The 12,413-nt window shown below is 55.0% G+C and overlaps 1 protein-coding gene across 1 annotated transcript in view; it reads right to left on the bottom strand.

The window, feature by feature from the left end:
* FBN3 (fibrillin 3) overlaps positions 1-12,208 on the bottom strand; it is a 67,997-nt gene extending 55,789 nt beyond the window's left edge. The window contains 14 exon segments of the mRNA XM_043466443.1: positions 1,957-2,082; positions 2,222-2,341; positions 2,412-2,555; positions 3,093-3,278; positions 3,388-3,540; positions 7,903-8,028; positions 8,174-8,299; positions 8,411-8,608; positions 10,366-10,461; positions 10,706-10,801; positions 10,976-11,074; positions 11,553-11,635; positions 11,775-11,999; positions 12,132-12,208. Coding sequence (XP_043322378.1) covers positions 1,957-2,082; positions 2,222-2,341; positions 2,412-2,555; positions 3,093-3,278; positions 3,388-3,540; positions 7,903-8,028; positions 8,174-8,299; positions 8,411-8,608; positions 10,366-10,461; positions 10,706-10,801; positions 10,976-11,074; positions 11,553-11,635; positions 11,775-11,971 — 1,750 coding nt within the window. The 5' untranslated portion in view covers positions 11,972-11,999; positions 12,132-12,208.
* Between the last annotated feature and the right edge of the window lie 205 nt (positions 12,209-12,413).

Raw genomic sequence — 12,413 nt, 5'->3', positions numbered from 1 at the left:
TGTCTGCTCATATAATGGAATGGCATTTGACAATAAAAAGGAATGACAGTCTGACACATGGACAGATCTTGAAAATGTGATGCATCAGTGAAAGAAGCCAGTCACAAAAGGCCATAGAGTGCGTGATTCCATTTATACAAAATGCCCAGAACAGGCAAAGCCATGGGGACAGAAAGTAGACGAGTCTACTGCTGAGGGGTGGGGGGGAGGGAAGGGAAGATAGATGATTCTGGAATGACTGCTAATGCAGAGGAGGTGATAAAGAGGTTCTAAACTTAGACTGTGGTTATGCTTGTACTAAAAGCCATTGAAATGTACACTTTAAAAGGCTACTTTTATGGTATGAGAATTATATATCTATAAAGATGCTAAAAGGGTTTTTAAAAATGAATGAATGCACAAGCAACTATGCTCAGTGTTTTATAACCTATAAAGAAAAAGAATCTGAAACTCTGCTGTACATCTGAAATTAACACAACACTGTAAATCACCTATACTTTCATTTAAAAAATCAATTAAAAAATTTATATGTACCAAGAGAAAAAAATTAAAAAGGCCAAACTAATGATTTCATCATCTCTTACTGGTTATAGACTACGCAGAGATCTGAAGGCAACATTAAAGACCTGATGGTAAAATGTGAAACAGTGAATTAATCATTAGGATTAATCAAAATTAATTTCAGTACAGGGTTTCCCTGATGGCTCAGTGGTGAAGAATCTGCCTGCCAATGCAGGAGACACAGGTTCAATTCCTGGTCCAGGAAGATCCCATGTGCCGCAGAGCAACTAAACCCATGCACAACTGCTGAGCCTGCGCTCTGGAGCCTGGAGCCATGACTCCTGAGCCCGTGTGCTGCAACTACAGACGCCTGTGCGTCCTAGAGCCTGTGCTCCACGGAGAGCACAGGAGAAACCACTGAAATGAGAAGCCCCTGCGGAGCAAGGAGAGCAGCCCCCGCTCACCGCAACTAGAGAAAGCCTGTGCCCAGCGATGAAGACCCAGCACAGCCAAAAGTAAATAAATAAATAAAAATTAACTTCAGTAGGTGATATCTAGCTAATAAAAAACAGTATAAATAAAAAGAATAATTTATGCATGGAAATAAATTACTGTACTTCACGTTAATGCTAAGAAAATAGCTAATGTGATAATCAACGTTCTAAATCTATCTAATAATAAAAAGTAAACACTCTGCAAAAAAAATAAAACAACAAAATTCTGTAAAGCAATTATCCTTCAATAAAAAAACTAAAAAAAAAAAAGAATGAATACAGAAAGGACAAAAATCCTTCCCAGTGAGAGAAGATTAAGGCAGGTCTCAGACAGGGTGACAGAAGAGGACAAAGGGGGTCCCTAGCAGCCCCCGTAAGCTGTGGGGAGTTTAGTTGTCACCCCCTATACCCCACAGGGAAGCTGAGACCAAGGAGCTCTCCATGGTCCTGACCCACCTCTCCTGGAGCAGATGAAGGGCTGTGTCAGGGGCAGAAGCAGACAGCACAGTCTTACCCCAGAGGCCTCTTCCTGGGAGTCACAGAGTGACTGGGAGAATGAAGGCATGGGTAAGAGTGGACAGACCACAAGAAGGCTCTCAGATGGGCTGGCTGGCCTCAGGAAGGGAAGCAGAGGATCCATCCAAAGAAAGGATGGAGTGATGGAGCAGGAGTGGCAAGATTCGAGAAGCAAGGTAGGGACTCCCTCGGTGGTCCCATGGCTAAGATTCCAAACTCCCAATGCAGAGGTCCTGGGTTTGATCCCTGGTCAGAGAACTGATCCCACATGCCTCAACTAAGAGTTCGAATGCCACAACTAAAGATCCTGCATGCCACAACTAAGATCTGGTGCAGCCAAATAAATTAATAAATATTTTTCTTTTTTAAGAAGAGGTAAGGAGGCACTAAAAGGCAGCTACTGGGGCCCAGAAGCCCCCTCCCCACCCGCCCACCCTCAACTCACCCACACAGTTCTTGCCATCAGGGCTGAGCTCAAAGCCTGCGTTGCAGACACACTGGAAGCTGCCCTCCGTGTTCACACAGCGGCCGTGATGGCAGAGGCCACTGCTGGCGATGCATTCGTCTATGTCTGGGGGGTGGGGGGGCAAGGCAGGCAGGCGGTCAGCAGGTGTCCTCCCAGCCCCCCCCCCAGACTCCAATTCGGGTCAGAGATGCAGGCTCCACCAGCTAGACCCCCTGGCACCCCCACTTCTAAGGGACGGCCATACCCAGGCACGCCTGCTTGGTGAGTGTCGCCTGAAAACCCTCATGACACCGACAGCGGTAGGAGCCGGGGGCGTTGATGCAGTCTCCGTGGCGGCAGGGGCTGCTGGCACATTCGTCCACATCTGCGGGCGGAGGACGCTGAGCCCGAGTCTGGCAGGGTGCGCCCCCACCCCCAGCCCAGCCACCGCTCACCAATGCACTCCCCCCGGACGTCCTGCGTGTAGCCCACGTTACACTCGCAGCGGTAGCTGGAAGGGGTGGGCAGGCAGCGGCCGTTGAGACACAGGTTGGTGAAGTGTCGGCAGATGTCGATGGTCTGGTTTAGTGTGGCTGTGCCTGTGTGTGGGGCCGATGGAGAGGGGCAGGTGCCTGACCGAGGGCTGGGCCCCTGGGTCTGGGCCTCGCCTCTGGGTTCAGACACACACTCAGAGGCTGGGGCTCCACCCCTTATGGCCAGGCTCTCCCACTATAGCCCAGCGTCCTGCCCTAAATTCAGACCCTCCACTTGCCTGAGACCCCGGACCCCCATTTCAGCCCTAGTGTGCGTGCCAAGTCACTTCAGTCATCTCTGACTCTGAGCGACCCCCTGGACTGTAGCCCATCAGGTTCCTCTATCCAAGGGATTCTCCAGGCGAGAATACTGCAGTGGGTTGCCATTTCCTTCTCCAATTCCAGCCCTAGACCCTCACCCAAAGCTCAAACTTAGCCTTGGAGGCTGGGATCTCCAATCTGCCCCCACCCCCAGACCATTGTCAGTACTCCCATCCCCACTGCCCAGGCCATGACCCCCAATCCAAAGCCCAGTCCAGACCCTGAGGCCTGGATCCCCATTTCCACCGGAGGGGTCATGGACCCCTCCTCCCAAATCCTCACCAATGCTGGCATCTCCAAGGCCCAGGCTGGGAACCCCACGACCATTGGAGCCGTGGGGGCTATGCCGTGCCAGCCCTGGGCCAGGACCCACACTGCCACTGGATCTGAAGCCGGGGAGGCTGGGGAAGGGGCCCGGATAGGAGGGCAGGAGCGGGAGCCCCGGGGCACACAGTCGCTGGGACTCATCTGCAAGGGAGTGGGATTGGAAGTTAAGCCTCGGTTGTACCCCTGGGTCCCCAACCCCCAGGCCAAGCTCTGGGGTAGAGCAAGGCAGGAGGCACCCCCAGCCACTCACCAGAGCCCCGTGGAGGACACAGCTCAGGGGCCAGGCCAGCCGCCCAGCACCTGCCCTTGTCACAGCAGCACTGCCTGTGGGTGTAGTGGCCCGCGAGGTCTCCCGCACAGCGGCCTGCGATCAGCACTGAGAAGCAAGTGCCAGCACGGTGGTCTGCAGCAGGGGGCAGGGTGGGAGGAGTGGGGAGGACCATTCATGTGTGCTCAGTCACTGTTCAGTCATGTCTGACTCTTCTGTGACCCCATGGACTGTAGCCCACCAGGCTCCTCTATCCCTGGGATTCTTCGGGCTACAATACTGGAGTGCTAGCCATTCCCTCCTTCAGGGGATCTTCCCAGTCAGGGATTGAACCTGCATCTCCTGCACTGGCAGGCAGGCAGATTCTTTACTGCTGAGTCACCTGGGAAACCCTGAGGACCAGTTACCAGACTTCACATCCCAGCTCCACCAGCACCATCTTCAGGACAGACCTCCTTGCCTCTCTGCGCCTCAGTTTCACCATCCATGGACCAGAGGTGCTCAGAGCGCTCACATCAGAAGAGTGTTGCAGAGGGCACTCTATCTGGCATGTGGCCAATCCTTGCTGAGAGGATTAAACCAAGTTTAAACCAAGAGGTAATAAACCAAGATTTCCAAATTACCCCAGAGAAGGAGGTTTGGGCTCGTGCCAAGCAAAAGTGTCCCATACCAAATGTTGGCATTGTTAGTAAGCTCCCTGGGATATTCAACCACATTGAGGAAGACCCCAGGATCAAGGGGTTGCCTCGATGGGAAGTCAAGCTGGATTCTCAAACAGAGATGCTGGGATCTGTAGCTGGGTGGCCTCGCTTACCAGCCCTGGACATTCTGCAGAAACCCAAGAGGCTTTTAATTTGAAGAGGGACCAGGGGAGCAAAAGCTATGATGAACCTAGACAGAGTTGGATCATAGAAAAAGCAAGAGAATTCCAGAAAAACATCTACTTCTGCTTCATTGACTACACCAAAGCCTTTGACTGTGTGGATCACAACAAACTGTGGCAAATTCTTCAAGAGATGGGAATACCAGGCCACCTTACCTGCCTCCAGAGAAACCTATATGCAAATCAAATAGCAACAGTTAGAACCAGACATGGAACAACAGACTGGTTCCAAATTGGGAAAGGAGTATGTCAAGGCTGTATATTGTCACTGCTTATTTAAATTATATGCAGAGTACAAAATGTGAAATGCAAGGCTGGATGAAGCACAAGCTGGAATCAAGATTGCCAGGAGAAATATCAATAACCTCAGATATGCAGATGATACCACCCTTACGGCAGAAAGTGAAGAGGAAGTAAAGAGCCTCTTGATGAAAGTGAAAGAGGAGAGTGAAAAAGCTGGCTTAAGACTTAACATTCAGAGAACTAAGATCATGGCATCTGGTCCCATCACTTCATGGCAAATAGATGGGAAACAATGAAAACAGTGAGAGACTTTATTTTCTTGGGCTCCAAAATCACTGCAGATGGTGACTGCAGCCATGAAATTAAAAGATGCTTGCTCCTTGGAAGAAAAGCTATGACCAACCTCGATAGCATATTAAAAAGCAGAGACATTACTTTGCCAACAAAGGTCCATCTAGTCAAGGCTATGGTTTTTCCAGAAGTCATATAAATGTGACAGCTGGACCACAAAGAAGGCTGAATGCCAAAGAATTGATGTTTTTGAACTGTGGTGTTAGAGAAGACTCTTGAGTGTCCCTTGGACTGCAAGGAGATCAAACCAGTCAATCGTAAAGGAAATCAGTGCTGAATATTCATTGAAAGGACTGATGCTGAAGCTGAAGCTCCAACACTTTGGCCACCTGATTCGAAGAACTGACTCAACTGGAAAAGACCCTGATGCTGGGAAAGATTGAGGGTAGGAGCAGAAGGGGGCGACAGAGGATGAGATGATTGGATGGCATCACTGACTCAACAGACATGAGTTTGAGCAAACTCTGGGAGATAGTGAAGGACAGGGAAGCCTGGCATGCTGCAGCCCATCAGGTCTCAAAGAACCAGACACAACTGAGCGACTGAACAACAGGGGAGCAGACTGGCAGACTGACAGCTGCAGCCCCTGGGGAGACTGAGGCAGAGGCTCCCCAGCTACGAAAACCACGGACACACTTCCACTGTGACCTCAAGTCTGATGGCTTTATTCGGTGATCAGATTTCTCAGATATGCTCTAAAAGAGCATATTTTTAGGTTTGAAAACCCACAAATGTTAGCCAGTGGCCCACAGTGGAAAAACCCCTCCATCAGCCAGGAGGGCCCTTGTAGCCACCCCTGAGCTGCTCAAGGCTGAGAAAACAACTAGCATTTCTACCTCCCCAGACACACCCCCATGCACCTGGTGGCAGGGACGGGAGGGTTCCCCAGGTGCACCCCCAGGTTCCCCAGCTGTGAGTCAGGGCTCTTCAACTCCAGCATCACCCCTGGCATTCTAACAGGGCTGTGCCTGCCCAGGCAAGAAGAAGTCATCAGACGTGTTCAAGGTCACACAGCTGCTGGAGAGTGAGGCTGGGATGGGAAGCCAGGTTCCTGTACCCCAGGGGATCTGACCAAGCAGCTGCCTCTCTAGTAGGGAGGACACGACAAAATGCAAGAATTTTAATAAAAATGATGTTGCCTTTGCTTCTTAAGCACCTACTGTGATCAGGCTCTGCTACGTGGTTACAAACCCAACTTCTCTGCTCCCCTGTGTTTCTGAATGTGCACTTAGTACCCCGTACTTCCACCCCTGGGTGAATCACTCCATAGTATTTAACCCTCTCCATATACTTTTGAGGTGTGCTGCTGGAGAAGACTCTGGAGAGTTCCTTGGACTGCAAGGAGATCAAGCCAGTCCATCCTAAAGGAAATCAGCCCTGAATATTCATTGGAAGGACTGATGCTGAAGCTCCAATACTTTGGCCTCCTGAAGCAAAGAGATGACTCATTTGAAAAGACCCTGATGCTGGGAAAGATTGAGGGCAGGAGGAGAAGGGGGTGGCAGGGGATGAGATGGTTGGATGGCATCACTAACTCAATGGACATGAATCTAAGCAAACTCCAGGAGATACTGAAGGACAGGGAAGCCTGGTGTGCTGCAGTCCGTGGGGCCGCAGAGAGTCAGACATGACTGGGTCAGTGAACAGTAAAATGGGTAAGTACTGCCAGTACTTCACACATAAGGCAGCTGAGGCAAAGCAGAGAGGTTAAGGAACTTGCCCTGGGTCACCCGGAACACAGGACTGAATTGCAAGCCCATTTTCAGAGGACACTTGACCTTGATTCAAATCTAGGCTCTGCTATTTAGTAGCTGGGATAGGCCCCACAGTCCAGGGGACGTGCCTAGAGCTAGTCACCATGCCAGCCAAGATGGCCCCAAGAGGTGGAGGAATAAATAGGTCTGGCAGTGACCTCGGTACACTGGCAGAACACCAAACACATTCTCGGTCCTGCCTGGTAGAAATCCAGCCTGAGGGGCCCAGGTGGCGCTGGAGACCTGCCAAGCCCACCTTGCCTCACCAAACCCAGGCTCCGCCCATACCCCATCACACGTGTTTCTGGCTAGCCCTGTCAGCCGCCTCTAAAGTCTAACGAGCAGCTTATCAAGACAGCAGGACAGGGAGAGAGCCCAAGGATCCCCCTGCCGCAGCCAGGTGGGGTGTGGGGGTTACAAGAGGGTGGGTATCCAGGGAGAGGCATGGACCAGAGGACGCCACCTTCGTGGCGGCAGCGTGAGGGCTCTGGGGAGCTGGGTGTGGGTAACTGTCTCGTCTACATGTAGATTTGGCTCAAGCAAACCTCCCCTCTCAGGGCCTCAGTTTATCTCAAACATGGGGTGTGGGGGAAGATGGGTACTTTAAAAAGTCTTCAGGAGTGGAAAGAGGGATACAGAGACTGGGGCCAGTTAGGCCAATGGGCAGAAGGTCATAAAGATGGAGGATGGAGGATAGAGAACCAGAGGGGCATAGAGATAGGGGCTAGAGGGGCTAGAGGGGGCAGAAGGGCATAGAGATGGGGGCTAGAGGGGCAGAAGGTCATAAAGATGGAGGATGGAGGATAGAGAACCAGAGGGGCATAGAGATAGGGGCTAGAGGGGCAGAGGGGCATAGAGATGGGGGCTAGAGGGGCAGAGGGGTATAGCAACAGAGGCCAGGAAGGCAAGAATGACAACCAGCCAGTAAGCCAGAAGGACAGAGTCCTAGAGGTAGAGGGGAATGGGGGAGGGGGAATGCACTGAAGCCAGGAGACCAAGATAAGAGACCAGAGAGCTAAAGGCCTTAGAGATGGGGCTAAAGGGGCTTGCAGACTGGGGTCAAGAGAGCATAAAGACCAAAGTATAAGGAGCCAGAATTTCTGAGGGGATGGAAACCAGGGTACAAAAAACACAGAAGGACATAGAAATCGAAAGGCTAGAGAAGCCCTAGGGCCAGAAGGTTGCAGAGACAGATGAGCCAAGGGGTCTGTCTCCTACCTGGCCTCTGCCCACTCAGCCCCCATCCTACCCTGAGCCCTGGCTCACCTAGGCAGCGAGTGCCGTCCAGGCTGCTGGCATAACCACGGGGACAGGTGCACACGTAGCTCCCGACTGTGTTGGTGCAGTCACCGCCGGAGCAGAGGCCTGGCACACTGAGACATTCATCCACGTCTATGCAGATCGATGCTGGGTCAGCGCCAGGCAGGGGCCCCCACCAGCCCTATCCCACCTCCTCCTCCCCCCTGCAGGGGGAAACTGAGCTACTCAGAGCACAGCAGAGAGGGGGTCCCACCTTGAACCTCTCCCCGTCACCCACCTTCACACTTGGCGCTGTTCTCACTGAGCCCGTGTCCAGTGGGGCAGCGGCACTCAAAGGAACCCACAGTGTTGACACAGCTGCCCCCCTGGCACAGGCCTGGCACAGCCTGGCACTCATCCACATCTGCAAGAGGATGAGAGGCCCGTCAGAGGAGGAAACCAAAGCTGCCAAGGGCTCCCACTCAGCCCTGGTTCCCAGGACCTCTGTCCTCACGCGCTGGCCCTCTCTACTTACCTTGGCAGGCCCCCGTGTTAATATTGGGGATGAAGCCCCGGCGGCAGGGGTGTGGCTGAGCTGGGCAGAGCTCACATGGGAAGCCCCAGGCCCGGCCCACAGTGGCACAGCAGAGCGCCTTGGTGCAGAGGAGGCCTGTCAGCTGGTGCTGGCACCCCTCGGGGCCCACTCGGCCAAAGCAGGGCCCTGTCCGGTAGTCTGCAGGGCAGATGGATGTGGCAGCTGGCCTCAGGCTGCCCCCCACCCCATCGCCTTCTGCATTTCCATCCCAGCAGGCCCAGCACAGGCCTCTACTTCTCTCACCTGGACTACTGTTGTGGCCACCTTCCCAGCCTCCCTACACCAACACACCAGGTTTTGTTTTTTTTCTCCTGACCCCAAGCCTCTACTCATACTGTTGCCTTCCCTTACCTGATGAACTCCTATTCACCTTTCAAAACCCTTTCTCTCCAGAGCAATGTCCAACCAACCTCCAACAGAAGCCAGGACCTCCAAGCCTACAGAGCCCAGAGCATGTCTGGAGACCCTCCCCCCTCCCCCAGGCCCACCCTCCCTGCAGGCTTGGGCAGGGACCCATGGACGCCCTGCTGCAGAGCTGGTCCCATCCCTGAGCAACCTCAGGCTCTGCCGAATCTCCCAGACTCCGGGAGGGACCCAGCATCCACCAAATGCTCTGAACTCACAATTCTTCATTGCTGAACCCCCGCCCAGCCGAAGGTGGTCTCATCGGTCCCCCCACCGCCGGGCATGGGCCCAGATGTGACTTCCTGGCTCCATGCTCCAGATGGCTCCAATCAAGGGGCTGGCATTGGACCAAGGGAAGCCCCTCCCAGAAGGAGACGCCAAAGCCAGCCCCCAGGCCCGTATGGAGAGGAGCTCCAACACAGTCCTGACTTCCCTAAGCAAAACAGGGTTTCCAGACTCTCACCTCAGCCTCCCAGGACCCTGGAATCCCCACTCATTCTTGCTGAGCACCCAGCCCTGCCTCTCTCTGGGGCCCCCACCTCCCAGCCCCCACACCAGGCCCCTCCTCTCTCACCCTCCCCACTAACCTTCCCTTTCCCTCAGCCACCCCGACTGCTCCCCCTCTGTCAGCCCAAATTCCAACTCTGTTTTCTTGCCAAATCCAGTTTCCCAAAGCCCACTCTGGAACCCAGGCAACCCATAGCCCCTCCAGCTTCTGATTTGTGGCTTTACCCTCCCCAAACTGGCTCCAGTCACAGACAGGCCTCAGCAGCAGCCCCCACGCTGGGGTCAGTCCTAGGGCCCTTCCCGTCTTTGCCTTCCTGGGCTCCTTGGCCAAGCAAGGCACTCTGGTGGTTTGCCGGCCAGGGCATCCCCATCGCCATGCACACCTTTTCACCTTCTCCTTCCCACTTGCTGGTGGCTAAGCTCCATTTCTTTGGTGGATCCTTAAATCACCCCCTCTTTTCTTCCCCAAGAACCTCAACCATCCAAGAGGCTTCAGGCCCCATAGATGTGGCAGCCCCAGACCTGGGTATCCAGCTGCCTTCTTGGTGACCCACAGGTTCCTCAGCCAACTCTGAGCCTGAGCATCTTGCCTTTCCCTGTACCCACCTGTCCCTCAGTTTTCAGAGCAGACCTAGGTTCATCACTATCTCCATCCCCTGCCGCCCGGCATCCAACTTCTCATTGCAACCACTGTCTTTGCCTCGGTGACAGCCTCCCAACAGGTGACTCCTCCCACCTCAGCCTTTGGGGTCACTTTGACGGTGGGGGTGCAGCATGTGGGGGCTTGTCTATCTCCTGAACTCCAACTTACCCCTTCCTACAGGAAGCCCTCCCTGATTTCCTCCCCGGGAGCAGACAGTTTCTCTGCCCTTCTGTGCAGCAAGGACAGCAGAGAGGAGGTCTACTGGACCCTCCAGGGGTCCAACCATGTCTCAGGAAGTGCCCCTTCCCTGCTGACCCCTTCCCCATGCTCAGCTTGGTACCTCTCTCACACTGAGGCCCCATGAAGCCGTACACACAGGCACAGTGGTTTGGCCCAATGCAGCGGCCCCCGTTGTGGCAGCCGTGGTCACAGACAGCTGTGGAGGAAGGGAGGGGGGGTGGCCTGAGGTTCCCCAACAGTAGAGGGAGCTGAGGCCCAAGTGAGCCTTTCTTCACACAGGAATCCCCACAAGCCAGCCCAGACCGAGGGATAAGATTGTAACAATGAGTGTGTCCCCTCCAATCCTGGTCCCAGAAGAAGGACTGGTGGGCAGTGGGCAGACGACAGCAGAGACCTGACCTCTGGGGTCCCAAGCCCAGGTGTGCATGGGGGGTACTCACGTTGCCCACACACGGTGCCCGTGTAGCCCCTCTGGCACAGACAAGACTCCCCTCGACAGCTGCCCCCGTTCATACAGCTCACACTGCACCCTGACCCTGTGGGCGGGGAGCAGGGCACACACAGGAAAGCCCTGCTCAAGGCTCTGGGACCAGAAGTGTCCAGCCTGGCTCTGGTCCTTCAGCAAAACCAGCCTGGAAACTGCCAGAGCCTTCTGGAAGCCGCTCACCTTCTCTTCCCGCCCCTGGGGTGGGGGATCATTTCCTGCTCACCTCGGCTCACCCCGCAGCTGGGGGCCAGCTTCCCATCAGCGCAGGCACAGAGGTTGGGTCGGGAACAGAAGCCCTGGCCACAGGCGTGCCTACAGATGGCTGGAGAGCAGCAGGCAGCGGTCAAGGCCAGGATCTTCTGCCATCCCCACCCCCCGCGGGCCCGGAGGACTGAAGCTCTGCTGCAGCCACGGGGAGACAGAGGTGTTCTTTGGGCCTGAACCACTGAGCAGTAAGGACAGAAGCCGGAGGGTACTGGTGTGCTGGCTGTTGTGCTGGGGTGGGGGGCAGTGAGAGGGAAGGTCTCTTGCGAACAGAGTCAGATTCCAGACCCACTAGAATGGGGTGCGGGTGGAGAAACGAAAAGAGACACAGAGAAAAAGACAGAGAAAGAGACAGAGACAGGGACTTAGAGAAAGACCAAGACAGACAGACAGACTGACAAGCAGACAGACACAGGGAAGCTGTAAGGCAAAGAAACATGACTGGGTGGCCTGGGAGCCTGAGGACAGAGGCAAGGGCCAATTTCATGGCTTAACTCCACACCACCCCCAGCCCCCTAGAAGGCAGCGGCACTCACGCACGACACACTGGTTCCCACCCGGCAGCGTCCTCCAGCCAGGACAGCAGTAGGCATGAAAGCGGGAGCCGCACACGTTAGGCCTTCAGGAGAGCAGGAGAGGCAGGTGAGCCCCTGCCCGGCTGGACGTCCCCTGGGCCTCGTTCTCCCACCCAGCAGGACGGCCCAGCCCAGGCCCAGCCCAGATCCCAGGGGCCTCTCAGCATCCCGGGTACCACACACCCTTGCAAGAAGCCAGGGCTGCCACGCCTGCGCACACTTCCAAGACCGGCAGGCTGCACAGCCCCATCCCAACGGCCCTGGACACCCGCCACGCACAACAGGGCTGTCCAGGCCAGCAGGAGTCGAGCCAGAGGGCCCCGGGCCACGGTGAGGGGGCTGGGTCCTCTCCTTGTCAGGCATGGACCCTCCAAAATCATGATCCGTCCCTCGTCCCTCCCTCGGAGGCTGTGGAGAGGAGGCGGAGTCAACCTCAGCAAGAAGCCCTTGGGTACCCAGGAGAACCAGGAGCGGTGGGAAGGTGGCCAGGATGGAGAAACTGGGGGCTGCTGGGGGCCCAGGGAGGCATCCAACCCCAACCTTCAAGCAGGTGAACAGTCAGGGGAGGCTTCCAGGAGGAGGTGTGACGTCTCAAAGATGGAGTCAGCCAGAGGAGGGTGTCAAGGCAGAGACAGCACCCTGGGGGCGAAGGCAATTAGACCTGTGGACCTTTGAGTGGGAGGGGAGGGGGTGGGTGGCCGCCGCGGTGTTTCAGGAGTGCATACCTGTGTGCTGGAGCTCCCACTTGTAGGTCAGGGCAGTGGAGAGCCCTTGTAGGGTTCTAAGTGGAAGGAACAAGGACAGAAGTGGATGGATGTATGC

The sequence above is a fragment of the Cervus canadensis genome, chromosome 4, assembly GCF_019320065.1.
Source record: "Cervus canadensis isolate Bull #8, Minnesota chromosome 4, ASM1932006v1, whole genome shotgun sequence".
Classification (NCBI taxonomy): domain Eukaryota; kingdom Metazoa; phylum Chordata; class Mammalia; order Artiodactyla; family Cervidae; genus Cervus; species Cervus canadensis.
Note: the sequence above shows the minus strand (reverse complement) of the source record. Positions and strands in the feature narration are given on the sequence as shown.